This window comes from Amblyraja radiata, chromosome 5 (assembly GCF_010909765.2).
Source record: "Amblyraja radiata isolate CabotCenter1 chromosome 5, sAmbRad1.1.pri, whole genome shotgun sequence".
NCBI lineage: Eukaryota > Metazoa > Chordata > Chondrichthyes > Rajiformes > Rajidae > Amblyraja > Amblyraja radiata.
In genome coordinates, this window is record NC_045960.1 from 88,483,928 (window position 1) to 88,509,553 (window position 25,626).

The 25,626-nt window shown below is 43.2% G+C and overlaps 1 protein-coding gene across 3 annotated transcripts in view; it reads right to left on the minus strand.

Annotated features, from left to right (window-relative positions):
* Positions 1-5,009: 5,009 nt before the first annotated feature.
* The window catches only part of acp1 (acid phosphatase 1), a 28,918-nt gene continuing 8,301 nt past the window's right edge, over positions 5,010-25,626 (minus strand). Inside the window, exons 2-6 of one of the 3 annotated variants that reach the window (XM_033021682.1) lie at positions 20,139-20,212; positions 18,723-18,836; positions 14,237-14,298; positions 5,499-5,604; positions 5,010-5,348 (exon numbers count right to left, since the gene is read on the minus strand). In XM_033021682.1, coding sequence (XP_032877573.1) covers positions 5,271-5,348; positions 5,499-5,604; positions 14,237-14,298; positions 18,723-18,836; positions 20,139-20,212 — 434 coding nt within the window. In that variant the 3' untranslated portion in view covers positions 5,010-5,270. Of the gene's footprint in view, positions 5,349-5,498; positions 5,605-14,236; positions 14,299-18,722; positions 18,837-18,895; positions 19,054-20,138; positions 20,213-25,626 lie in introns of all 3 variants that reach the window. The other 2 variants (XM_033021683.1, XM_033021684.1) reach the window with 2 other exon arrangements.

A 25,626-nucleotide genomic window follows, 5' to 3' on the forward strand; every position in this document is an offset into this window, starting at 1 on the left:
TAAAAATATATACTTTTGTGATTGAATAAAGTACTCTCCCTGTGAATGTATTGTAAAGATAAAACATCCCAAGGTATTCTGCAGAATAATGTAAGAGAGCAATGTTAAGAAGTTATTTTGAGCAATGACGCAGCATGGTTAAAGATCTGCTCATATATTTTCAGCAATCTTTTCGTTTAAAAGGAGCAGATGAAGGTCTAACAGAGTAATCAATTTGCCCGACCTTAAAGCTCTGGCAGTAACAGAGAGGTGGATTGTTTGGAAACAGGAGGGGGGCTGCAGAAGTAGAGGAAGCCCTTGAGCAATTTTAAACAATGTCCTTAAAGTTCATGCACAAGAAGCTATTAATAAGAGGTGCTGGGTGAATGAAAGATTGTGCAATAGATGACACATGCTGCCTATTAAACCAATGGAAATTAAATTATGGCAGGATTAACACCGGAATGCTAAATTGCAGAACTCAGAGGAATATGGTTGAGGGTTTCAGTGGTACAAGCGATTGCTGCAAGAACAGCTAGCTACAGGCAGCTTTGAATGGGCGCAGGTATTATGTTACATTATATCTGCAGGACCGTAACATGAAGAAGGGTCTCGACCCAAAACGCCACCAATTCCTTCTCTCCAGATATGCTGCCTGTCCCGCTGAGTTACTTCAGCATTTTGTGTCGAGGTCATTAAATTCGACAGATTTACACATGTGCCACAAGGAAGTGGTTTTATAAATTGAGTTTCAGGGCTGAAATTCAGCTGAGAATAGGGTGGCAAGTTTGTAAAGCTGCTGCCTCACAGCACCACAGACCCAGATCTGATCTGGCTCTGTGTAGAGTTGCACGTTCTCCATGTGATCACACGGATTTTCACCATGTGCTCCGGTTTCCTCGCTAAACAAAGAACTGCAGATGCTGGTTTATACTAACGATAGACACAATTAGATCGAGTTACTCCAGCACATTGTGCCTATCTTAGGTTTCAGGTTAATTGGCCTCTGTAAATTAACAGTGCATAGGGAGTGGATGCGAAAATGGATAACATAGAACTAGTGTGAACAATTGAAGACTCCTGTTGACTTCTTCATTTTGGTCTCGGAAAAGAGCAGGAGAATTTAAAAGATTAGCAGAGGATTAGTGGAGCCAGCTGAAGGCAGCTAACTTGAGCAGCGGGACAATTGAGCAGCCAACATAAAAATGCAAGGTGTAGTGGAGCGGCCGTGTTGGGAGAGACCCTGTATTGAGATGCAATGCTGTGTTGAGGACAAGTGTGAGTCTTCGGCGAGGAGGCTATCACAGAGGGCGATAGGAGTCTGCTCTTGTGTGTGCATCTTGTTATTTTTCTTTCTTTCTTGGTTCAGTTGCAGTAGTGATGGCAGGTAAATTGGTACAATGCTCCTCCTGCAGGATGTGGGAAGTCAGAAAAACAGCTGGTGCCAGGAGATTGCAGCAAGCTGCAGGACTAATAAGGTTGTCATAATCGGTGATTTTAACTTTCCCAATATTGACTGGGACTGTCATGGTGCAAATGATTTAGACAAGGCAGAATTTGTCAAATGTGTTCAGCATAGTTTCCTCACGCAACATGTAGATGGCCCTACACAAGAGGGGACAACGTTTGATTTAATCTTAGGAAATTGGGAGTGGCAAGTGGATGCATGTTGGCGCGTGTGCCTTTTGGGACCAGCGAGCAATGTTCTATTAGGTTTAAGATGGTTCTGGATAAAGACCGGGTGCGCCCATTGGTTAAAATTCTAAATTATAGCAAAGCCAATTTTGAATGTATTAGACAGGAACTCCCTCAAGTCGATTGGTGCTGGTTGTTTGCAAGAAAAGGAAGTCCGGAAAGTGGGATGTTTTCAAATGTGCACTGCCAAGACTTCAGGCCTGCATTAGAGTGAAGGGCAAAGCAGGATGACGAGGAAATTGAGGCTCTGGCCAAGAATAAGGAGCCATAGGGCAGGTATAGAGAGCTGGGATCAAGTGTATTCTTGGAAGTTTCGGGAACTGAGGAGCATGCTAAAAAAAAAGGAAATCAGGAAAAAAATGGAAGGAGATATCTCTGGCAAATAATATGAAGGATAATTCCAAGAGAGAATAGGACCCCTCAAGAATCAAAGCGATCAACTGTGTAGAGCCACAGAAGATGGGCAAGGTCCTCAATGAGTATTTCCTCTCTACAAAAAGGGGAACTTGGGGCAGTTAATGATAGTGTTTTGAGGGCAGTCAGTCTTATGGTCATGGAGGTGTTGAATTCCTAATGCGTGTGTAGGTAGACAAATCTTCTGGACCTGAACAGATATATCCATGGATAATGTGGGAAAATCAATTGCATGTGCCCTGGCTGAGATTTACAAGTCATCATTATATACGGGTGAGGTGACAGAAGACTCCGCGGAGGGTGGAAAATATTATGTCTCTATTCAAGACGGGCTATAAAGAAAAACCTGGAAACCATAGGCTAGTGAATCTAGCAAGTGCGATTGGAAAGTTACTAAAATATTTGGAGGGGTATGAAAAACATGCATGTAGACAGATAAGGGCTGATGAGGGAGTCAGGAAGTTTTGTACAAGGGAGATCACGTCTCACAAATCTGATTGAGTTTTTTCTAATATGTGATCTAAAAGGCCGATAAAGGTAGTGCTGCAGACATAGTATATATGGAATTCAGCAATGCATTTGACTAGGTTCCACATGGTAAGCTGCAAAGAGATAGCTGAATTAATAGAAAATTGGCTTTGTGGAAGGAAGCAGAATGCGATGGTGGAAGGTTAATATTTGGACTGGAAGCCTGTGACTAGCAGTGTGCCTCAGGGTTTGTTGCTGGGGCCATTACTGTTTGTCATCTATATCAATGATTTGGATGAGAACGTACAAGGCTTGATTAGTAAGTCTGCAGATGACACTAAAGTTGGTGGTATTGTGGATTGTGAAGATATTTGTCAAATAATGCAGCAGTATCTTGATCGGTATTAAACTCCATCCCCCTGAGGAATGGTTGGTGGAGTTTAACAGATGTGTCAAATGGCAGGACTCTGGGGAGCATTGTAGAGCAGATTGATCTAGGAGTCCAGCTACATGTTTCCTTGAAGGTGACATCACAGGTAAATATGATGGTCAATAAGGCTTTTGGCACATTGGCCTTCATCAGTCAGGGTTTTGAGTATAGAATTGGGAAGTTATGTTACAGTTGCACAAGGCGTGGCCTGGAGGCAGCCGCGAAAGCTGTGTGGGCGGGCATCAGCATCAAAAGGTCAGGCCTGGAAACAGCCGGGCCGGTGGTTGCCCGGCCTGGATGTGAAGGTCAGTATGTGGCTGGCCTGGAATTGGCCACGGTGGTGGTGTGGGTTGGTAGCAGCAGCTTTGGTGGTTCAGGTCCTTGGAGAGACGGAAGAATTGGTGAGCATTGGCGCTGCGGGTCTCTGCCTCGTAGTGGTCGGGTGCACAGCACAATCCAGCGGTGAAACCTACAAGCAGTCAAGAGAGCCGGAGGGACTGGTTGAAGGTGGTCAAATTTGTGATGCTCGGTGGAGTCCATGTAAGTGAATCAGCGTTTATTGAAGGCTTGGATCCAGCAGAGAATGAAGTAAAGTTGAGGTCCATTGTAGGTCTGGGCGAGTGAGGCACAGAACAGAGGGAGAGTCAGAACTAGAGCCTCCTGGTACTAGCGCATGGCAGGCAGTGTACTGAAGCAGGACTGTTGCGAGAAGTGGCAGATTGAGTACAGGTGCCTGAAATGTGGGTTGGACAAAACTGGGAGGCCTGGCAAGAAGCTTCAAGGCACAAGATGGCAGTGCAGGCAAGTGTTCAGGAAACACAAGTGGCTAGGGTGGTCAGTCTGGGTCATAAAACATGGTCGTAGTGAAGGTGAAAGAGCGAGGGAAGAGGGAGTCCAGGTGAGGCACCTAACTTCACCTACACTCTAACAGGAACATGCTATTAGTTTTGCCGCCATCTGCAATTTCCCAACAATTTTTAATTTTAGATGTCCCTTTTACTATTTGGGGTTCTATAGTACACTCCCAACAAGGTAATCATCCCTTTTAAATATATATATTCCTGCTCCTTTTTCAAATTCTTCTCTGGTCTGCTATTTCCTTTTTTTTTTTTTTTTAAATCAACTACAGCACAACAAACTTTCAATCATGCATCTGAAAATATGATCTCTTCCTTGATAGATAAATCTTGTAGTTAAATCCAAGGTCTTTCTACCTTAAGGTTGTACCACCAAACTCTCATGTCTACAAACAGCCATCAGATCAGTGGCAAATGTTGTTAGTACAGTACTTCATTTCAAAGTGTTTCATACTGTGAACAATGGCAAAAATCCTTTATAAATGGAAGTGTTCATTTGACATTTTGGTACAAGATTTTTTTAATACTTTTGCAGAGACTATATGGATGAAATGAAAAATAATTAAGTATTGGGGATTATTTTGAATCAAAGGATGAGGTAATTTGAAAACGTACTTTAGTGCAGCTTGCAAAAAACATCCAAACCATTGCTGATTTTTTTTAACCCTCCTTCGCATTGTAGTTGTTGATCATTTTTGATGAACCTATATCTATCAAAAGGTGATTGCCTAAGTAGAGTTTTATCTTTCAAACAATCCCCCAGCCTTCGGGCTCCTCCTCCTTTTTCCTTTCTTCTCCCCGTTCCCCCCCCCACCACCACCCCCCATCAGTCTGAAGAAGGGTTTTGGCCCGAAACGTTGCCTATTTCCTTCGCTCCATAGATGCTGCTGCACCCGCTGAGTTTCTCCAGCTTTTTTGTGTACCTTCCATTTTCCAGCATCTGCAGTTCCTTCTTAAAAATATTAAATGTAAATAGTGCCAGTTTAGGGTATGGGAAAATTGCTAGTATTCAAGATGATTGCTTCATAGGGAAGGCAGAAATGTATTTCCAATAGCGGAGCGGAATATTTGAATGTAGTAACACACAGAATAAATTTAATATGACTTAATTTTCTCAAGTACGTTTTTCACTCTTATACACATTTAAACTGTCCACAGTAAGAGCATCAATTCTGTAGCATCAAATTTTATTGCCCTGCAATCAAAATTCATGAGAATAAAACCATCAAGTTTGTGATTTTTGCCTTTGTAAAGTTTGCCGATGAATATCATTTTTGTCTACTTGGTATAGAGCAAACAAGATTATATATAGCAAATAATTTTAAATATTTAATTAATTCTATAAATTCGAGGCCAATGATGTTGGTAAACCATATTCAATGGATTTGTTTTGATAATTTATAAAAGCAATGCTTCTTTTTGCATTGTTAAGTAGAAGCCTCTAGGAATCCTGTGCAACATCTTAAACACTGCTGGTACACTTCTTCAAAATGTGCTTCATCTCCCTGGACATGAGAAACAAAATGAGTAAATTAATATCTCCAAAACATACAAGAGGATAAACACACTTCCGCTTAAAACAGTGAACAATGCAAATGTTTCCAAATTTGAAAATAATGTACACACAACATAACTTTAAAGCTTTCACTACTTACATAATAGGGATCTTGTATAATACGCTTCTTCTCTGGATCAAATGATCCAAGTAGTTGTATGCTGGACTTAGGATTGCTTACTTTTTCAGCCATTGCCTTTAAAGATCTGTAAATTTATCAAACATGAACTAAGTTTCTTCTGCAAATGTCATATCAATAAATTTAATAATGATTTCAACAATAAGTAAATAAGCAGATTTGGCTAACCTTGCACCAGTTTCCCCTGCCCCTCCCCCTTCCTTCCCCTCCGCCTTCTCTCCACTGAACGTCCGTTGAGCAGCATCACAAATCACAACTATGTATCTCTTGGGCTCACACCGTCTATCCAACAATTGGTTTATCGGGGAACCTCCTTGACTGAGGTCACCTGTTGGCGTTCCTGATTTTTCCTGCTATTTGCGTTTAGTTTTTTTCCAAACTCCCTCCACATTAGTCTGAAGAAGGTTTCCAACCCGAAACATTTAATATACATTTTCTTCAGAAATCCTGCTGGATCCACTGAGTTAATCCAGCATTTTGAGTCTGTCATAAGTAAATTAATCAACTGCCACCAACTAAAATTGAACTCTTTCGCAAACATTGATATCAGAAATGTTAAACAAATCTATAGTTTGATTAGGAAACAGAACTACTTTGAAGATAGTTATTCTTTCAATTACTGTACTGTCTAAAATCTATGCAGCCAAATTGCCCCTCCCCCAATAGGAAGTCTCGAATACATTCTAACTACAGCCATGAGCTCCCAAATACAATATGCAGTGTAACACAGTCATCACTGCCCTGAATAATCTGCAGTTTCAGTTCAGGGTCACAGTAACTTTCTTCTCCACAAACAGACTTGTCAAGCACAGGTGCATCATTAGAACATTGCCCGTAGATAGTTAGAATTTGCTTTGAAAATCTTGGCCTGCTGATACAATATTCCTCATATGTTGCTTTGAGAGCAGTTCACTCAGTCCTCCTTCAATCCTCTTTGGTAAGGAAATCTTGCTTTAAGACAATCTCCTCCTGCTTTTGATTGTGCTGAAGGGTCAATAACATTTACAAAATACACCAGCCAATTGTTTTTCCTTTATGTAAAATCCATTTCAATGGCAGGCAGAATCTCGATACCTGCCTTAGTCAAGTCTAATTTGCTCTCATCTAAATCCCTCAAAGCTTGAACTAGTTAATTACAATGGAGCAAGGTTTCTTCTTTCTACTTAAAATATATTTCCACAATATGCACAGCAAATTGTTGCATCACAGAAATCCACAGTTCAATCAAATATGTTCAACCTGTTCACATTTCTATCCCAGTTCTTTAATAATGGGCCAGACATTTGCTGTATTGCAAATTAGAAGTGGCGGCGCTGTGATACAGCTGCGGCTCGCCTGCAGTCTGTCTGTTTTTACTTTTTGTGTTGTTTTTTTTTGTCTAATTTAGTAATTTTTTTGGTTATTAGGTGGTGTTATGTGTGTGGGGGGAGGGTGAAACAGAGCTTTCTGTCTCTCCCTTCGGGGGAATGCGACTTTTTTGTCGTATCCCCCTTCTCTTCCCCCGTCTGCGCTGAGGCCTAATGGCGGAGCTGGCGGCCTCCAACCTGCGACCGACCTCGAGGGTCCGGAGGTAGAGCCAGCCAGGACTCACCAACGCGAGGCTGGCCGTCTTCGAGCTGTGGCGACGTCCGGGTAGCGGCACGACTCGGTGCTCTGGTGAGGGCGGATGGCGCGGGGCTGAGACACTCCTGTGTGAGCGGCACGGCTACCGGCTGGAAGGCGCTCCCGTGTGAGCAGCCCGGTGCGGGGCTGAGACGCTGCCGTGTGGGTGGCCTGGCTATCGGCTGGAAGGCGCTCCGGTGAGGGCGGACCGGCTCCCGGCTGGAAGGTGCTCCCGTGGGGGCAGTCCGGTGCGGGGCTGAGACGCTGCCTTGTGGGCGGCCCGGTGCGGGGCGGAGACGGTGCTCCGGCGGCTGAGGCGGCGGCGACCTGGATCCGGGGCTAGGCCGCGGGCCAGTGGAGGACAATGTCGGGAGCTCGCAGGTCACAGGCTGGTGCCTGTTTTCCGGAGCACCCGTTGCAACAGCTGCGCCCGCTGGACTGGAGGGCGGCAGCTTCGACCACCCCCGGGCCGCGGAGCTTGAACCGCGGGACTGATACCATCGCCCGGTGGGGTATCGCCTCGGCGCAGAGGGAGAAGAGGAGGGAAGAGACAGTAACTCTAAGACTTTTGCCTCCATCACAGTGAGGAGGTGTTTGGTGAACTCACTGTGGTGGATGTTAATTTGTGTTTATTGTGTATTGTTATTATTACATGTATGGCTGCAGGCAACAGCATTTCGTTCAGACCGAAAGGTCTGAATGACAAATAAAGGATTCAATTCAATTCAATATTGGGAATTTAGCTCATGAAAACCTAAATTCCCAATACTTGCAATACAGCAAAATTATTCTGAACAGTGGGAATCAATAATATTCTGGGAAACTACGTAGCAGTACAGTACATAGATTATTGATTAGTACAGGTGTCAGAGGTTACAGGGGGAAGGCAGGAGAATGGAGTTAGGAGGGAGAGATAGATCAGCCATGATTGAATGGCGTAGAAGACTTGATGGGCTGCATGGCCTAATTCTACTCCTATTCCTATGACCTATGAACAGATTTTCAAGTTCAATGCTAGATTTCAATAGAAGGAATATTATGCTCTTCTATTAATGGGAAGACAATTCACTCTGCTAGATTACATACACTATCAGTTTACCGAGCAAATTAAACCAAAAATCACGTGCTGTTGAGGTATAAATTAATAAATAAGCCTCAAAACATCAGGGATGCAGTTCTGAGCAAATTACTGGAGCAAAAGGCTGACAGGTACCCTTGTTATGATAGACCATCTGTGGGCTTAAGAAATGGCTAATGATTGAGATGATGTACTCAAACTTCTGGCAATGCTCAGTGGATTGGGCAGCATCTGTGGAGGCATATGGGCAGTTGATGTTTTGGGTCAACACCCTTCTTCATACTGAGATTTAGATGATGTGTTGATTTTAATTTTCTAAAATACCATGGACAGTGGAATTTTGTTATGTTGCAAAACAGCAAATGCAATCCTTTTCTTCAAAAAGGGAGCGGAGAAGAAATGGGAACTGCAGGCGATTAGTTTGGCATAGGGAAGATGTTGGAAAGTATTATAAAGGGTTGCAGCACACATAGATAGGACATGGAAAAGGGGAGATGCAACGAGACCTGGGTGGCCGATTAGGAAAAGGGGAGATGCAACGAGACCTGGGTGTCATGGTACACCAGTCATTGAAAGTAGGCATGCAGGTGCAGCAGGCAGTGAAGAAAGAATGGTACACAAAATTGCTGGGGAAACTCAGCGGGTGCAGCAGCATCTATGGAGCGAAGGAAATAGGCGACGTTTCGGGCCGAAACCCTTCTTCAGTCTGAAGAAGGGTTTCGGCACGAAACGTCGCCTATTTCCTTCGCTCCATAGATGCTGCTGCACCCGCTGAGTTTCCCCAGCAATTTTGTGTACCTTCGATATTCCAGCATCTGCAGTTCCCTTTTGAACAGTGAAGAAAAAATGGTATGTTAGCATTCATAGCAAAAGGATTTGAGTATAGGAGCAGGGAGGTTCTACTGCAGTTTGTACAGGGTCTTGGTGAGACCACACCTTTGCGTACAGCGTACAGTATTGCGTACAGTTTTGGTCTCCTAATCTGAGGAAAGACATTCTTGCCATAGAGGAAGTATAGAGAAGGTTCACCAGACTGATTCCTGAGATGTCAGGACTTTCATATGAAGAAAGACTGGATAGACTTGGCTTGTACTCGCTTGAATTTAGAAGATTGAGGGGGGATCTTATAGAAACTTACAACATTCTTAAGGGGTTGGACAGGCTAGATGCAGGAAGATTATTACCAATCTTGGGGAAGTCCAGAACAAGGGGTCACAGTTTAAGGATAAGGGGGAAATCCTTTAGGACTGAGATGAGAAAAACATTGTTCACACAGAGAGTGGTGAATCTCTGGAATTCTCTGCCACAGAATGTAGTTGAGGACAGTTCATTGGCTATATTTAAGAAGGAGTTAGATGTGGCCCTTATGGCTAAAGGTATCAGGGGGTATGGAGAGAAGGCAGGTACAGGATACTGAGTTGGATGATCAGCCATGATTCTATTGAATGGCGGTGCAGGCTCGAAGGGCCGAATGGCCTATTCCTGCACCTATTTTCTATGTTTCTATGTATCTATGAGTTAGGAATACAAGACAGTTTCCTTTCATTAGTTGGGACATGGAGTGCAAGAGCAATGTGATACTGGTACAATTTTACAAAACATTCATTAGATCACAGCTGGAATATTTGAGTGTAGTTTTGGTTGCCATGCTATGGGAAGAACATGATTACACTGATAAGGGTGCAGAGGAGATTCAGCAGGATGTTGCCTGGGACGGAATGTTTTAGTAATGTGGATAAAGGATAGGCTGTGTTTGTTTTCCTTGTAGCACAGGAGACTGAGAAATGGACCCGAGAGAGGTTTACAAAATTATATATTAGGTGTGGGGAAAATGGTTGCCTAGTAATTAAGACAGAAAAATACTTCTTATAGTCAAGAGAAATGTTTAAATGTAGTGACACTAATACAGAGTCAATTTAAATGTGATAACTTTATCAAGTACATTTTTCACCCATATCTCTATAACAGGTTGCTAAGAGGGCATAGGTTTAAGGTGAGGAGGAAGAGGTTTAGAAGAGAAGAATGTTTTCATCCATAGGGTGGTTCCAATCGGGAACACGCATCCCAAGAACGTGTTGGTTACATTTAAGCAGCATCTGGAAAAGCACTAGAATCGTCAAGACAGAGAAGGTGATAAATGGAATTTGTAGATGAGTTGGAAGACCTTTGCTGTATGACTCTTTGACTTTATTACATTATAGAGGGTCGTGACAAACTTTGACCACACTTTTTCTCCACAGATGCTCCCTACCTGCTAAATTCAATCTGTTGTTTTGTTGAAAAACTTCTAGTGTGTAAAATAATACACTGGCATGGAATGAGGACTCACTGGCCAACAGCAAAAAACATGTTTTTTCCTAGTTGTCACAGTTGACAGTGAGGTGCCAAAAGAATCAATTTATACAAATTACTTGGATGAAGGAACTGAAGAAAAAGGTTACTAAATGTGCTGATGACAAGAGAAGTTGGATGTAAGCTGTGAAAATATATGGAGCCTTTATTGAAGGATTTTGATAAGTTATGTGATCTGCAAAGATCTGACAAATGGAGTATAATGTGTGAAAATGTATAATCTATCTGATTTTTAAAAATTGCCCAAAGGGTGAGAGATTTCAAAGCTTCAAAATGCAGAGGGATCGCGATTACATGATTCACTGACATTCAGTGTGCAGCAGTTACATGCAGTAAGATAAGCTAACAGAATTCTAATTTGTTGGAAGCAGTTTAGATCAGGTTTAGTTTAGTTTAGCAAAACATCATGGTAACGGCCCTTCTGTCCAACAAGAACTAATTCACATTAGTTCTATGCTATCCTACTTTCTCATCCACTCCTTACACTGTGGGCAATTTATAGAGGCCAAATTAACCTGCAAATCAGCACATCTTTGGGATGTGGGAAATACCAGGAGGAAACCAACCTGTTCACAGGGAGAACATGCAATTTCCCGACAGTCAGCACCTGAGGTCAGGATCAAACCTGTGTCTCTGGCGCAATGAGGCGTAGCTCTACCAGCTGCGCCACAGTGCTGCTCACAGTAGAAGAACCTGGACCCATACAATTTGCCTACTGCCACAACAGGTCAACGCAGGATGCAATCTCACTGGCTCTCCACTCTGCATGTGACCACTTGGACAATAAAAACACATAATTCAGGCTGTTGTTTAAGAAGGAACTGCAGATGCTGGAAAATCAAAGGTAGACAAAAATGCTGGAGAAACTCAGCGGGTGAGGCAGCATCTATGGAGCGAAGGAAATAGGCAACTTTTCGGGTTGAAACCCTTCTTCAGACTGACATCTATGTTAGAATGATTTAACCACATCATTCAGGCTGTTGTTCATAGACTGCAGCTCAGCATTCAACTCCATTGTCCCCTCCAAGCTGGTTACCAAGCTCACAGAACTGGCTCTCTGCATATCCCTCTGGAACTGAATCCTCGACTTCCCATCACCAGGCCATAATCTGTACAAATTGGCAGCAATACTTCCTCTGATAATCATTAGCACGGGAGCACCTCACAGCTGTGTGCTCAGCCCCTTGCTCTGCACACTCTATTTTCATGACACAGTTCAAATTCCATCTTCATGTTCACCGAACTACACCACCATTGTTGGACAAATTACAGATGACAAAACAGAGTATAGGAGGGAGATTGATCGACTGACCAAATGGTTCCAGAACAACAACCTTGCACTCATCGTCAGTAAGACCAAGGAACTGATTGTAGACTTTATAAGTGGAAGGAGGATCCATAAACGGTGGTGGAGAGTCAAAAAGCTTCAAATTTCTCGACATGCATATCTCTGAAGATCAGTCCTGGGCCCAGCACATTGATGTAATCACAAAGAAAGCCCATCAACGCCTCTACTTCCTGAGAAGATTGAGGTGATTTGGTATGTCAATGAATATTCTCGTGAACTTCAATAGGAGTGCAATAGAGAGCATATTGACTAGTTGCATCATGGCCTGGTTCGGCAACTCAAACGTCCATGAATGAAGAAGATTGCATAAATGGTGAACACTGCCCACTCCACTGCGGCAAGCCTCAACGACTTCCGCCCAGTTGCACTTACCCCCATCATCACCAAGTGCTTCGAGAGGCTGGTCCTGGCACACCTCAAAAGCTGCCTACCCCCCACACTGGATCCCTATCAGTTTGCCTACCGCAAGAACAGGAGTACGGAGGATGCCATCTCAACGGCACTTCACTCCGCCCTCTCCCACCTCGACAACAGAGACACTTACGTAAGAATGCTGTTCATCGATTACAGCTCAGCATTCAACACCATTATACCATCTAAACTGATCACCAAACTCAGTAACCTGGGCATCGATCCCTCCCTCTGCAACTGGATACTGGACTTTCTAACCAACAGACCACAGTCTGTTAGGTTAGACAAGCACACCTCTTCAACCCTCACCCTGAACACCGGCGTTCCACAGGGCTGTGTGCTGAGCCCCCTCCTCTACTCCCTCTTCACCTATGACTGCACACCTGTACATGGTACTAACACCATCATCAAGTATGCAGATGATACAACGGTGATTGGCCTCATCAGCAACAACGATGAGTCGGCCTACAGGGAGTAGGTCCAGCACTTAGCAGCATGGTGCGCTGACAACAACCTGGCCCTTAACTCCAAGAAGACCAAGGAGCTCATTGTAGACTTCGGGAAGTCCAGGGGCAGCACGCACACCCCCATCCACATTAACGGGACGGAGGTGGAACGTGTTTCTAGCTTCAGGTTCCTGGGTGTAAACATCTCCGATGACCTCTCTTGGACCCACAATACCTCAACTCTGATCAAGAAGGCTCACCAGCGTCTCTTCTTCCTGAGGAGACTGAAGAAGGTCCATCTGCCTCCTCAGATCCTGGTGAACTTCTACCGCTGCACCATCAAGGGCATCCTTACCAACTGTATCACAGTATGGTATGGCAACTGCTCTGTCTCCGACCGGAAGGCATTGCAGAGGGTGGTGAAAATTGCCCAACGCATCACCGGTTCCTCGCTCCCCTCCATTGAGTCTGTCCAAAGCAAGCGTTGTCTGCGGAGGGCGCTCAGCATCGCCAAGGACTGCTCTCACCCCAACCATGGACTGTTTACCCTCCTACCATCCTGGAGGCGCTACAGGTCTCTCCGTTGCCGGACCAGCAGGTCCAGGAACAGCTTCTTCCCGGCGGCTGTCACTCTACTCAACAACGTACCTCGGTGACTGCCAATCACCCCCCCCCCCCCCCGGACACTCCTCCCACACGAAAAACACTATGTCTGTATATATGCTAATGTGAATATTTATTCAAATCATATGCTATGTCGCTCTTCCAGGGAGATGCTAAATGCATTTCGTTGTCTCTGTACTGTACACGGACAATGACAATTAAAGTTGAATCTGAATCTGAATCTGAATGGGTACTGACCTCCCTAACATTGAAGGGAACTACAAGAGTTGCTCCCTCAAAAAGGTAGCCAGCATGATCAGAGATCCACATTCCCATTTCACTCCTGCCATCTGGAAGAAGGTGTGGGAGCCTGAAAACTATAACGGCCATGTTCAGGAGCAACTTCTTCCGTACAACCATCAAGCTATTTAATACTACAAACACGGAACAAGCTCCAAACTACATAGACCTAGGGGTATTTCTATGCACTACTATTGTTTGTTTATTTTTTATATATATTGTGCTGCTGCAAGTAAGAATTTCACTGTTATTTTTCAGGACATATGACAATAAAACACTCATGATACATCATCCTTTTTAATGAACTTTTCGAATGATTTTAAGATGTAAAATTCCAAAGAGTTGCAGGTTGGGAAATTATATAGCCACACACTTTGCCACTCAATATGTAGTATTACAAGAAAACTTTAATGTCTCTGCCTTTTATGATTAGCAGAAAATACATAATTGATTTACACAAAGTCCAACACATTTTAAGCCAGGAAATAATTTAATATTACCATTGACAAAGGCTTTTACTTAAAACAAGAAGAATTGTTGAATATTTTATTTGACTCACCTTAAATTGCTTTCATCCATGCAAAGCATAAAATCATATGTTACAAAATCATTTTTGGTTACCTAGAATTAAAAAAATATGAACATCCGATTCATTTACAATCAGATTATTACATATAGTAATTGAATAATTAACATTTAATTACAATTATTCAGAATTGATTTTATTCTGTTGAAATAACTTTGGGAAAATAATAGTAATGTAACTATTTAAACCACACATTCTAAAAAGTTAAACTATTCTTCAAAGTGGATAGTCAAAGCAAACAATGATGTTTTTGCACTAATTCTTTCAGAAGGCCTTGGCTTAGTAGTACCACTCTCATCGCAAGCTAAAAGTCATGGATTCAAATTCCATGTATTGTAGAAGGAGTTCATCATTCCTGGAAATGCATTTTCTTAGATGAGATATTAAATAGGGATTCTATCTCAGCAAGCCTGTTAATTGGAGCATCCAAATTGGCTAACAGCAGCTAATAAAAAGGCAAGATGTGGCAGAGCAACTGTGTTGTGAGAGGTGTTGTGTTGAGGTGAAGTGCGAGTCTCTAGCTCAAGAGTCTTAAGTGCTGCGTTGAGGTTAAGTCGTCTTTGGCTCAAGAGTCAACAATGAGGCCGAGGCAAGGAGATTATCTGAGGCAGATAGGAGAATAAATAACAGTTTGCTCCTGTGCGTAAATCGTGTTTTTTTTTTACTGCTCTCTCTGTCTTGGTTCAGTTGCAGTGGTGATGGCAGGTAAGTAGGTACAATGCTCCTCCTGCTGGATGTGGGAAGTTAGGAAAACTGCTGGTGTTCCTGGTGACCACACCTGTGGGAATTGTGTCCAGGTCCCCACTTACTTGTGTTTGACCCATATCCCTCCAAGCCTTTCCCATCCACATAGTTGTCCAAATGTCCTAAGTATTATCGCAGTGACTAGTGGGGTACCGCAAGGCTCAGTGCTGGGACTGCAGCTATTTACAATATACATCAATGATTTGGATGAAGGGATTCAAAGTAACATTAGCAAATTTTCAGATGACACAAAGCTCGGTGGCAGTGTGAACTGTGAGGAGGATGCTATGAGAATAAAGGGCGACTTGGACAGGTTGCGGGAGTGGGCAGATGCATGACAGATGAAGTTTAATGTGGATAAATGTGAGGTTATCCACTTTGGTAGCAAAAACAGGAAGGCAGTTTATTATCTAAATGGTGTCAAGTTGGGAAATGGGGAAGTACAATGGGATCTGGGGGTCCTTGTTCATCACTCCATGAAAGTAAGCATGCAGGTACAGCAGGCAGTGAAGAAAGCGAATGGCATGTTTGGCCTTTATAACAAGAGGAGTTGAGTATAGGAGCAAAGAGGTCCTTCTGCAGTTGTACAGGACCCTAGTGAGACCCCACCTGGAGCATTGTGTGCTGTTTTGGTCCCCTAATTTGAGGAAGGACATTCTTGCTATTGAGGGACTGCAGCGTAGGTTTATGCTGAGATATGTCATATGCTGAGAGAATGGAGCGGCTGGGCTGGTACACTCTGGAGTTTAGAAGGATGAGAGGGCATCTTATAGAAACATATAAGATTGTGAAGGGTTTGGACACGCTAGAGGCAGGAAACATGTTCCCAATGTTGGGGGAGTCCAGAACCAGGGGCCACAGTTTAAGAAAAAGGGGTAAGTCATTTAGAACGGAGACGAGGAAATACTTTTTCTCATAGAGAGTTGTGAGTCTGTGGAATTCTCTGCCTCAGAGGGCGGTGGAGGCCAGTTCTCTGGATACTTTCAAGAGAGAGCTAGATAGGGCTCTTGAAGATAGCGCAGTCAGGGGATATGGGGAGAAGGTAGGATCGGGGTACTGATTGGGGATGATCAGCCATGGTCACATTGAATGGCGATGCTGGCTCGAAGGGCCGAATGGCCTACTCCTGCACCTATTGCCTATCGCCTCATCCATTCTTCTGGCAACAAACTCCATTAAACATACTTTAAGAAAATGTTGCTCCTCAGGTTCCTATTGAATCTTTCCCCTCCCTTCATAAACATATGCCATCCAGTGCTTGACTCCCCTGCTCTGTGGGGAAAAAGACTCTCCCCAATCTATTCTTCTCATACATCTCTAAGTTCACATCTGACATTTATTGCTATCTATTATTTTGGTATGTGATATAAACAAAAACTGGTTAGTTGGTGGGCAAAGTTTAAAACAAGACTTTTGGCAAATGGGGAGAATTCACTATTTTTACAGGCATAATCACATTATGTTGTTACTTTACAGTGAGTTAATCTCTTCGAAACATATAAGTATTTGCCAAATACAATACTGCCAATTTTTTTAATACATTTTCAGGAGCATAATATACTGCTCCAACCAGCATTATACAGGAGTTTTAATAGGGATCTGAGCTTTTTTTCCCCCCCAGAGTGGTTGATAATAATCACACAGAACAGAAACAGGCCCTTTGACCCAACTTGTCAGTTGTTAACAAAGATCTAGCCCCATCTAAGTTATTTGCCCCTATTTGGTTCATATCCCTCTAGACTTGTCCTTTCAATGTCTGAAGAAGGGTTTCAACCCAACACGTTGTATATTCCCTTTGCTTCATAGATGCTGCCTCACCCGCTGAGTTTCTCCAGCATTTTTGTCTACTATCAATGTACATGCCCAAGTGACTTTTAAATGCTGTTATAGATTCTTTGTTATCCTTCAGACACACCAGTGGGTTCATCCACTGATGTGATATGGGTAAAGGCCAGTTGACCAAAGTTCAGAACCAGCATGTTCCAGTAAGGAGGGCAAAGTAAAACTTAGTTGACCAAAAATGTTGTGATTTGTCAAAAAGCAAAGCGCACGTAAGGTTTAAGAGGATGGAATCATGCTGGGCCCTAGAGGGATATAAAGAGAGGAGGTAAGAAATGAATCAGGCAATTGGAAAGGCCAAAATGGACCAAGAAATAGCTTTGGCGAGTCGGATTAAAGAAAATCCCAAAGTTTATTGTACCTACATTTGTTTATATTATGCACAACAACATGGATGACAGGGAGGTTGGTGTGGAGAATACGTATGGGCAGTTTGAAAATAAGAAGGAGGCGGTTTGTGGGCTCGATAAGCATTGGATGGGATCTATCCCAGGTTATTGAGAGATATGAGAGATTGCGGGAGCCTTGAATATCTTTGCGTCTTCTCTAGCCACGGACTAGGTGCTGGAGGACTGTTGTTCCTTTATTTAAAAAGGGAAGTGGAGAGAATCCAGGGAATTCTACTCTGGTGAGCCACGTGAGGACGTGATCATAGTCATACAGCGTGGAAACTGGCCCATTGACCCAACTTGCCTATGCTGACCAAGATGTTGCATGTACACTAGTCCCACCTGCCCAGGTTTGGCCCTTATCCCTCTAAACTTTGTCTGTCGATGTACATGTCCAAATGTCTCTTAAATGTTATGGTATCTGCCTCAACTACTTCCTGGCAGCTCATTCCATATACCCACTACCCTCTGTGTAGAAAATGTTGCCCCTCAGTTTCCTATTAAATATTTTCCCTCTCAACTTAAACCCATGTCCTTTGGTTCTTGATTCCCCTGCTCCAGGTAAAAGACTATGGACATCTACTCTATCTCTTCCCCTCATAATCTTATAAACCTCTATAAGATCACTTAAGATTAATAAAGTCCTTGCCTGCCTGATCTCTCCCTATAGCTCAGAGCCTCATGTTCTGGAAATATCCTCTTAAATCTTCTCTGTACTTGTTCCAGCTTTTTCAACTTGTTCAATGAAAGTAGGGTGGTGGATGTTGCCTGGATGCATTTTATAAGGCATTTGATAAAGTCCCCCATGTGTACAAAAATAGATGGTATTGCAGTTAATATAGTTAAAGAATTACAGCATAATATTGATCAACTGGGCAAGTGCCTGACCCGCTGAGTTAATAGAGCACTTTGGCCTTAGTCAGGATATCACATATAGAAAAAGACAATGTACCAAAAGCTTTCTTTATCAGTCTATCGATCTGTGAAAATACTTGCAGCTAATTGTGTACATGTAATCCTAGATTCCTCTGCTCTACTACACACCCCAGGACTGATCTCCCGTTTGCTAAACATTTTAACTCCCCATCCCATACTTACCTTTGTCATGGGGATCCTCCATTGTCAGTGTGTTCCTCCATGGAAAATGGAGGAACAACACCTCATATTCCACAAGGTGGCTTACGATCCAACTTGTAATTCTGCAATTTTAGGTAATCTCTAACAATCTCTTGACTGTTGCAGATACACTTTGAAGAACTATTCAAATATATTCAGGAGTAAATTACATAATTTACTTGTCATTCATCTGATATATTAACACAAATTAACCAGTATTAGACATGTGATTTTTTTTCATCAGCACATTTAAAATTTACCAAAAGCATTGTGGTAATAAATAACCATGATTACAATTGACATTATTCCATCTAGAATAGCAATTTGAAAACAAAAATTGTGTAAGTTTAAAAGAAGGCTAATACATCTACCTGTCTTGCTTTATGTGTTGTCTCAATGCCATGCTGTCTTAAACAGCTTAGAGCCCTTGAATCTGGGGACTTCCCAACATTGATGTCAATTACACCAGCACTGTCTATCATCCACTGCAATAAGAAAGAAAATTGATAGCCCACAATAAAACAAAAAAACTGAGATACAGTACCTGCCTGGCAATGTGATTCGTGGTAATGCCATGTTTCATCAGACACCTCTGGCCCCGAAGGTCAGCGGGATTGCCTATTTCATATCTTGAAGTTGCTGCACTGTCTACATTCCACTGGAAGAAACACAAGTGCCATGCCGTTTGTTTCCCCATGCAGTCAGTAAAAAAAAATATTAGAGCCACATTATTAAGATCAATAATTGGTAGGAACTTTCACTTTACTACAGCCAAACCCTAATATAACCTTGGAATGATCTGAAATGTTATCTCCCCATCTACATGAAGATTTCCAGAATTTTTGTCATTAGTTCAAATATTTATTTGCAGAAAGCAACGCCAGAATATTAGCACTTAAAATTCTTTGTAATGCAACAATGAGACTTGTTGACTAATTGTGTTCGTTCGAGAAATGTATTCTTCTTTTCGAAAACATTGAACAGCGATTTGGAATCGTCTTAGCACAACATTATTATATCTCCATAAGAGTATGCCAAATGTTTTTTAAAAATTCATGAGTTTTAAAAACATTAATTTTCTGGAAACACAAATCACCAGACTGACACATATTAGGATTACATTTACAAAACAGAAAATGACAAGGAAAGCTTTGCATGTGCAATACAAAATTGATTAATATACATGGATCACGAGACAACGTGGTAGTTACTAGCCAACTTGTATGAAATTGAAATCAACATTTTCAATAGGAATAAAGGTGAGCAAGTGACTGGATAAATCTTAAGGAGGTCTTTAAAGGTGCCACGCAAGAGAAGGAACAAGAAATAAAGGAATTGTTATAATGGCTATAAAATACAAGATTGTAAGGGAAGTTTCAATGGATAGGCAAATTCAGGAGTTAGTAATCTCCATTTGGGATATGCTGACTTTGTTGAATATCGGTGCTAAGTTTCCTTGTAAAATAATCAATAACTGCTGAATGAATTATTATACTCAAATGCAATTTTCATAACATTGACCTATTTTAGAATAATAGTCCAAACTTTAATATTCTATTCACCTAAGCAGAGTTAGAAACATTGCAGGGTATCATTCTCAGCTGATAAAACCATTATTGCAGATTCAATAGAACGGTGACATTAGAGAAAATATATAAAGCGCAGTTAGTAGCAGAGAATACAGTTTGTTAGCGGCAGTGATAGCAATTTGGTAGCCTACTTTTGCAGTGCGATTTGTTTATTAGTTTGTGAATAAGTTTGAAAATTAAAAAACCAGGATAACTTACTTTGTCTATAACACCCTGGTCTGTTGCCAGTTTCCTGAAGATGGCTTCAGCAATTGGAGATCGGCAAATATTGCCTTAAAAACAATTTAAAAAATAATTTTGATCAATAACTTTGCTCATTTTACTTTGTTAGCAACTATAGCTGTTTTAAAATAGCTCTATTTTAAGAACATTGAATTCCTATCGTTGACAAGACCAAAATAGAAAAGGATCATATTTAAAATTACTCTTCCAGCCATCAGCTGTTGCAGACAAGCTATAGAAACAAAATACCTCAATAGCAAGTAACATGGTAAAACATTAGTTTTCACACCTTTATTTCTTTTACAGACAAGAAACCACTTAAACCAAGTTGTCTCCAATTTCATTAAGCAGTTTGAAAACAAACAGCAAGCAGTACAATGACATATCAGCATCTTAATTCCTTTGTGGAGATTGTTTATTATTGTCATGTGTACTGAGGTACAGTGAAAAGTTTTTTGATGCGTGAAACTCAAACTGGTGCCAGGACAGTTCATTTACCTAATAACATCTGGGAAGCACCGTCCCCAAATTTGGAGGTGTGAGTTTTTAAATTTCTGTATCTCTTGCCTAATGGGGAAGAGGAAGTGACCGAGATGAGATTTATGCTAGTGGCTTGCCGAGGCAGCACAAAGTGTAGATGGAGTCAAGGAAGGGAGGTTAATTTGTGTGATGGTCTGGGCTACGTCCACACTCTCTGCAATTTCTTGTTGTCTTGGGTGGAGCTGTTCGTAAACCATGCTGTGATGCAACCCGATAAAATGCTTTCTATGGCGTATCTATTGAGATTGATGATGGTTGTAGGTATATGCCGAACTTCCCAAGCCAGGGCTCTCACTTAACTTTTTTTCTGTTTCCAGCCGGGTAACCTTGGCAACTTTTTAGGTTGCCAAATGACAGTTTAGGTGGTCATTTAAGGTGGCTTGCATGACGCGTGCGATAATGTGCTCGGACGAAATGCGTAGTTAGCAGTCGGAATTATGCTCAGGTTGGCGCTTCTACGCGCTGGGTGTGGGCCCTGGGCTGGCGGTGTCACCGGCTGCTCACCCGGGCGGGGATAGGACACTCGGTGGGGGGGGGGGGGGGAATCGGGGCGGTCCAGTGGCCGTTCGGCAGAGCTTGCGGCGCCGGGGACCCGGGTTGGATCCTGTCTGCGGATGAGGTGCGGGTCTGTGTGCGTGCTACTATAGTGGACTGCGAATGCATCCTTGCAGGGCACTAGTGTTAAGGATTGTTGTAGAGGATAATTTGTCACCCACCCGCACTGATTGTGGTCTGTTGGTCAGGATATCGAGGATCCAGTACGCTCCGAGGGGGGGTTGCACGCGCTGATTCCAAGTTACATGAATTTGGAGATAAGCTGGGATAATGGTATATAATGGTATTGAAAGCAGAGCTGTAGGACTATGACTAGCAGTCTGACATAGGTGTCCTTCTAATCCAGGTGTTCCAGGAATGAGTGGAGGGCTAGGGCGATGGCATCAGCCATGGACCTGTTGTGGTGGTATTCGCACTGCATTAATAGGATGGGTATTTTTTTTAAATAAATATTTATATTTTATCACACACCTTCAGGTGAAAGGTATGGTACTTTATCGATCACATGCACTGAGGTACAGTGAAATTAATTTTTGTTTACATTCCTGACAAGTGTGACTATACATAAGCAATTGGATACATTTTAGATAAGCATCACACAGTGCAAGTGTACAACAGTACAGCACATACAGTATACAGAGTCTGCAAGAAAGAACTGCAGATGCTCGTTTAAATCGAAGGTAAACAAAATGTTTGGAGTAACTCAGCGTGAGAGGCATCATCTCTGGAGGGAAGGAATGGGCGACGTTTCGGGTCGAGACTTCTGAAGAAGGGTCTTCACCTCAAACATCACCCATTTCTTCTCTCCAGAGATGCTGCCTGTCCCGCTGAGTTACTCCAGCATTTCGTGTCTACCTTTACTATACAGTCGCCAGTTTGGCGTCATTTTTATCTTCCCAGAATCATCAACACCATTAACTTTCGTGTCACCTGCAAACTTACTATTAGACCTTCTACATTCATATACAAATCATTAATGCATAAGACTAATAGTAAGGATACCAGCACTGTGGTGCACCACTGGATACATGTTTCAACTCATAAAACATCTTTTCATCTTCTGCCTCTTTTACCAAGACAATTTTTGACCCATTTTCCATCATGGACTGGATCATATGCACTCTAGCCTTTTCGATCAGTCTCCCATCAGGGATTGATAAAATATATTACTGAAGTAAAGATAGACACAAAATGCTGGAGTAACTCAGCGGGACAGGCAGCATCTCTGGAAAGAAGGCATGGATGATGATTTGGGTCTAGACCCTTCTTCAGACAAAGTACATATAGATGTCATCGATCGCATTGCCCTCATCAGCACATTTTATTATCACTGGAAAAGGCAAATTTGTTATGAGTATCTCCCCCTAATGAGATCAAGCTGACTGTCTTTGATTCATGTAGAAATAAGGAATTGCAGATGCTGGTTTACAAAAAAAGACAAAATGCTGGAGTAACTCAGCGGGTCAGGCAGCATCTCATGAGAACATGGATAGGTGACATCTCAGGTCGTGACCCTTCTTCAGTCTGATTGTGGTTGGGGGGGTGGGTGAAAGAGGAGGGGAAATTTTCAATGCCTGCAGTATGTTCCTTTATACATAAAGAAACCTTTGATATACTTTGACATTGAGTGTTCTTTGGACATGCAGTCACCCTTATAGGCCCTGAGCTTTCAATATTTCACTTCTGAATGACCCCCACTTATTTGATTAGAACAACCTGCAATGCCAAGAGTTGCTCCAGCACTTTGTGTCTTTCTTTGTAAACACGCATATGCAGGTCCTTGTGTCTTCAAGTAGCTACTCTGTCTGCTTGTGCCAGGTTCTTATAAGTAAGTAAGTTTGTAAATTTATTGGCCAAGTATTCACATACAAGGAATTTGCCTTGGTGCTCCGCCCACAAGTAACAACATGACATACAGTGACAGTTACAAATGACTCAGAAAACACTAAACATTAATAATAATAAAACATTAATGATAAAACACCATTGATCAAGCATGTGAACCAACAAAATACCAGATCAAAGGGAGGCTACAGATTTTTGGCTGTTGAGTAGAGCAACTACACGTGGATAAAAACAGTTTTTATGTCTAGCTGTGGCAGCTTTGACAGTCCGGAGTCGCCTTCCAGAGGGCAGTGATTCAAAGAGTTTGTTGCCAGGGTGAGAGGGGTCAGAGATGATCTTGCCTGCTCGCTTCCTGGCCCTTGCAGTGTACAGTTCATCAAATGAGGGAAGGTTGCAGCCAATAACCTTCTCTGCTGATCGGACGAATCGCTGCAGCCTCCAGGTGTCGTGCTTGGTGGCTGAGCCAAACCAGACCAGGATGGAGAAGGTGAGAACAGACTCTCCGATGGCCGTGTAGAATTGGACCATCACTGCCTGTGGCAGATTGTGCTTCCTCAGCTGCCGTAGGAAGTACATCCTCTGTTGTACTTTTTGACTGTGGAGTCGATGGTAGCCCCCCACTTAAGGTCCTTGGAGATGATGGTTCCCAGGAACTCAAAAGACTCCACAGATGTGACTGTGGTGTTGTTGATGGCGAGTGGGGTGAGAGCTCTCCTAAAGTCTACAATCAATTCCACCGTCTTAAGAGCATTGAGCTCCAGGTTGTTGCGATGGCACCAGGACGCCAGCTGTGACACTTCCTGTCAGTAGGCAGATTCCACCCCCATCCTGGATCAGTCAATCAGGGTTGTGTCGTCCGCAAACTTGAGAAGCTTGACAGAGGTGTCTGTAGAGGTGCAGTCGTTGGTGTAGAGAGAGTAGAAGAGAGTACGCAGCCTTGCAGTGCTCCTATGCTGAGCGTTTGCGGGTCCGAGATGTGTTTTCCCAGCCTCACATGCTGCTTCCCGTCTGTCAGGAAGCTGGTGATCCACCAACAGAGGGGCTCAACAAACAGGATCCTTGCATAGGTCCCCTGGCTGTCTAGGTGCTGTAGGATGAAGTGCAGGCCCAGGTTGACTGCATCATCTACAGATGTTATGATATTGAAATTGGCCTTTTCCAATTCAGGATAATAATTATTGGATCATTCTCATCCTTTCCCATAACTACCTTGACACGTAGTGTGTTATGGTAATAATCTCCAAAATGCTATCCATTGACACTTGAACCATTTGCACAGCTACAGCCCCAAGATTATGTCTGGTACTGCCCTTTGTCTAGGACTATCCACATATTCGCTGAAAAAGCTATCATGGATGCACTTTTGAAATTCCATCCCTTCAAAGCCCTTTCCATTAAAATGATCAGTTAATAACGGGAAAGGTAAAATCTCTTATAACACTTCTGGTATTCTAACATTTCCTTACGGTTTGGCTCCACACCTGCCCCTCTATCTCCTGCTAACTATTAGGAAGTACATCCCCAAAAAAGTGATTTCCAACTGTCACCCCCAGCCCACTTTGTTTTTTAAAGCCCCAACCAAATAGTTTTATTTGAAGATATTTCATTACTGAGTATTGCATTCCTTAATCAATGTTCCAAGGCCATTTATTTTGCATCTGTCGAGGAGGAGGAGCCAGCAGCCGTCCGTCTTAAATTCGTTTTTTTTAATAGTTTTTAGTGAGTCCTGTTTTTTTGTTTGTAGGGGATATGGTCTTTTAATGTGGGGGGGTAGGTGTTACTTTATTTATAGGTCCCTACCTGGTCGGTGTGGCAGCCTTTTTTCCGGGCTGCCCGTCGACCCGTCCTCGTGGCCTACCAGCGGGCTTGGAGCGCCGTTTCTTGGCGGGAACCACCCAGCACCTCGGCCTGGGTGGCGGCACAGCATTGGAGCGCTGGAGCGGAGCGGGCGATGCCTTGCCTGGGTCGCCGCGCTGGAGCTCTGGCGAGCTGGACCGCCGTGAGCAACATCTCCGGGCTGCGGGTTTGCGGAGCGGAGAGACGGCGTGCGTAGAGGCGGCAAGGCGGCAGTGCGGAGAGCGGGCACCGACTTTTTCATCTGGAGCCTGGGAGCGCCAAACCGGCGCGGCCTTGTTGGCTTCGGCAGCCGCGGGCTCCAACCAAGAAGCGGCCGTTCCAAGTGGCCCAGCCGCCGAAAGGACTCTCCCGACGCCGGGGCAAGACCACCCGGTGAGAACGGCCAGGGATATCGGGCCTCCGTACAGGCAATTGCGGTGGCCTCAATAGGCCTGACTTTGGGGTGATCATGGGGTGGGGACTGGACATTGTGCCTTCCTCCACAGTGCTATCCACTGTGGGGGGATGATTTTTTTGTCTAATGTAATCCTGTAGGTCTGTGTCCAAGATGGCTGCCGTGAAGAGAGAGTGGACGCTGGCGCGCTTTGGCTGCCGCTGCTCTCTTTTCACACTGTGTTTTTGATTTTCTGTTTTTGGATTGAATTCTGTTTTTAATTTGTGTCACTGT